The following is a 3,510-nucleotide window of genomic DNA, read 5'->3' as shown; positions in this document are numbered from 1 at the left end:
ATTAAAGAAAAAGAAAAAAAAAAAACAATTTTGCTTTGTAAACTACCAAGTCTGGTGATCAAAGGGAAACATCTTTTAACTAGAAAGTATTAACACAGATACTAGGAACCCCAGTCACCTCGCCCAGGTTCCCTAGTCAACAGTCCAAACACACTGCCTTCACTGTGGGCAGAAAGAAAGGAGGTGTTGAACCAAACGACAAGAAGATGCTTAATGCTCAATGCTCAGTTTACCATTATCCTAAGAAACATAAGATGCTTAATACAAGAATATGTCATACATAAAAGTATCATGTATCATCTTAAGAAAAAAAGAAGATAACCAATTAACCATACATGTCCATTGATTTCAATACTCTATAGCAAGGGCTTGCAAATCTTGATCTAAAGCTGGACAACAAAGATTTGTGGTACAGAAGTAGTACAACCATTAGTTATACAGCTATCAGGTATGGTAGTTTTCCTATAAATTGCTCATAGAAGTAAAGGAGATTGCATCAAGCTCATCGTACAAGTACAAATTTACAGTGTGGTCATCTTGAAAGGGCAGCAACAAGCTTCTCCTTCAAATGTTCACTGGCACCATTTTGGGTCCTAATGGAAAACGTGTGAAGAACCGATCCATCATCTGTGGTGGAAACTTTCGAATCCTGAACCATAACTTGAGTTTCCCTAAATGCTTTTATGACTCCAGAAACTGGGTGAGCATCCAAGGGACAGCTAACACGTACAACTGTATCCTCGTGCCTGGTCTGAACATCAATCTCTGGGATGATTGATGGATTTTGGTTACCATCCACCATCTCCCTTTCAGTTTCTAAGACCCTGATCTTCATCTGAAGATCAGTGATATAGGTAATGGCATCTCCAAGCAATGATGCCTTGTCCATCTTTGAGATATTTGGAACAACAGCTCTTAGTGCATAGAACCGCTGATTAAGCTTCTCACGTCTCTGCCGCTCTGCTTCCACATGGTTCAGTGGCTCCTCTCTCCCATTCGCAGGTTTTCTACCTCTTTTTCTAGGTCTCCTCTCATCAGGGCGAGGTAATGGGTCATCCTTAATCTCTTCCAAGCCTGAAACTCTGGATTGAGGAGTTAAGCCCCCCATGACCATCTGGCTTGTCTGCGGGAACAGTTTCACTTCGTTCCCCTCACTTCCACAGCCATTAGAAAATGTTCCAAAGGTTCTATTAGAACTTGTTTCTGCATTCAAAACCAAGGTATTACCAGGTCTGGAGACCGTTGCCTGTACCTTGTAAGATTCTGAGGGAAGACCTTCATCTTCTTCCACCTTTGGGGAGAAGCTTATATTAACCGAGCGGGATTTCGTGCCACCAAGATTGAGATCCTGTCCAAAGATCTTAGGAGTCACAGTGGCTTGAACAGAGCGGGAACCTCCAAATACATTTTTGATCCTCTGCAAAACATTATGATCTTCTGGGAATGATTTAACAGAACCAAGCTCCACCACTCCTGACTCAATTGGGACACATACCATAGTCCGGAAGCCAACTGATCTTGCTAGGAATGACCTAGAGTGGTAATTGTCTGAACAACTCTTTGCATCCGAAGCCCAAATTGATCTACTGGACGCAAATGACCGAGCAGGAGCAGCCTGTGAATCGTATGGAAAAGAGTAATACATGGAGGTGAGATAGAACATCTCCACGTCCGAGACAGAATCCAAGCGTACAGCATAGTTATCATCCTCCGATCCTCCGAAGAACGCATGAAGTTTCTGAAGCACCCGCTTCCTCATCTCCTGCTCCTGCTCTCCCCCAACCCTTTTGTGCGATTCAAAATCTCCATAAGATCCCTTTCCCTCCCTTCCTCCTTCTCTTTCCCCTCCCTTTGGTTCTCTGCAGTGCCCATCTCCCCAAACTAACGTCATTTCACCGGATTTGGACCTCGATGCCCGCCAGAAAATGGCATAAGTCCAACCTAAACCTTCAACAAGCTGGCTGAGCTGCCGCTGCATACCCCCCTCAACAGCCGGCAAAACCAAATCTTGCGAAACATGTCGTGGAGCCGGCAAAGTCAGGAACTGACAGGCTTCAGCACCCAAAACAGCTTCAGCAATGGCCTTTTCTTCTTCACTGCCCCAGAACTTGTCTCCCATCTCTCTTCTACCACACGTCTATCGAACTCAGGCTCAAGATTTCAGCTGAAGTTTTAACAATTTTCAGAACTCCTAGCCATTTTTCCCGCTCAGATCTGCCAATCTCTCCAACAACACCTTCAATAATCAGACAACCAAAATATAGACAAAATCACGACCGGAATGATCAGATCTCTTGCTTCATCTCAAACTTCCATTCTCTTCAGGTCAATTCTGCTGCAAAATATATATTACGAAATTAAAAATATTTAAGATCAAATGAAGGAAAATCACCTTGATTTCACCCACTTCATCCGTCTCCTGATCCCTTAGCAGCTCTTCCGATATCAACCCAACCAAAAGCTCATATCTTCACGGATCTGTGACCGAATTCCAGATTTAATTCCCCTTATTCAACCGGCCCACCCCTTGTCGCTTCAATTCCGGTTTGTGAACCTTCGATCTTTAGACGAAACCCTAAAACCAAAAAAAAAAATTCCTATCTTTTCAAAGTTACCATTCAAGCAACCAACCAGATCTAGGGATAAAACTCATAACTCAACCACTAACCTCGTCCTGGGTTAAAGCCCCAAATCTCTCTCTTATCTGAAACCTAACGTGAGCCTGTGACTCTGTGAGGTAGAGAAAAGTACTCCCACTCCCAGTCTCACAGTCCACAGAAAAAACAAAAACATGTTTGCCTGCTGTTTGGGTGGTGCAGGTTTTATGTTCGCTATCGTACTTCTTCTTTTCTTTAGCTAAATGCACCCTACATCACAATCTAGTATTTGTGTCATTTTAAGTGGGTCCCAATCTACAATCTGGCAATGGTCTTTGACCAAAATGCAATTTTAGGATGAAACGAAATCGGTTACCTAATCAATTCCTAGACCAATCAATCCAACCATTCAGTCCGGTCCAATTTTCAAAATCATACAATCAAACCCTAGACCCAAAAATCAGTGGCCAAAGTGATTTTAATTCAAGATCGATTTTAAAACATTGATTCCTTGTACTGCATTGACTAAACAACTTCCTAGAAGCTACATTGTACATGTAAAGTTGATTTATGCTCATGAACGTGGGTTGTCCCGTTTTTCCCCAAACGTGGTTTGAGGGCTTCCCGTGTATTGCAATGCTACAAACTGTTAGGGATGAGCATAGTTTCGTTGAAATCGAATGGTCGAACTGAAATTTTGGTTTTAGTTTGGTCAGTTGGGTTAGTTCAGATTAAATGATTTGGTTCAGTTTTTAAGTACAGTTTTATTAATATTGGGTTTCTGTTCCGGTTCTGATATTTAGAGGTTCGGTTAAGGGTAAATTAATAATAATATTGGCCATCAGGCCAAAACCCAAAACCCTCGACATGTCACTTCCCTTTCACTTTTTGAGTTTTGGTCTTCTGAGTTCTA

General features: G+C 42.2%; 1 protein-coding gene across 1 annotated transcript; it reads right to left on the bottom strand.

Annotated features, from left to right (window-relative positions):
• Positions 1-210: 210 nt before the first annotated feature.
• Positions 211-2,733, bottom strand: LOC104593936 (basic helix-loop-helix (bHLH) DNA-binding superfamily protein). The gene is made up of 2 exons (XM_010254040.3): positions 2,393-2,733; positions 211-2,236 (listed from the first exon to the last, which is right to left on the bottom strand). The coding sequence occupies exon 2, from the start codon at positions 2,117-2,119 to the stop codon at positions 533-535; it is 1,587 nt and encodes a 528-aa protein (XP_010252342.1). The 5' UTR covers positions 2,120-2,236; positions 2,393-2,733; the 3' UTR covers positions 211-532.
• Between the last annotated feature and the right edge of the window lie 777 nt (positions 2,734-3,510).

Source organism: Nelumbo nucifera, chromosome 5, assembly GCF_055504915.1.
Source record: "Nelumbo nucifera cultivar China Antique chromosome 5, China Antique-T2T, whole genome shotgun sequence".
In the NCBI taxonomy this organism is placed as follows: domain Eukaryota; kingdom Viridiplantae; phylum Streptophyta; class Magnoliopsida; order Proteales; family Nelumbonaceae; genus Nelumbo; species Nelumbo nucifera.
This window is presented reverse-complemented; position numbering and strand designations above follow the sequence as displayed.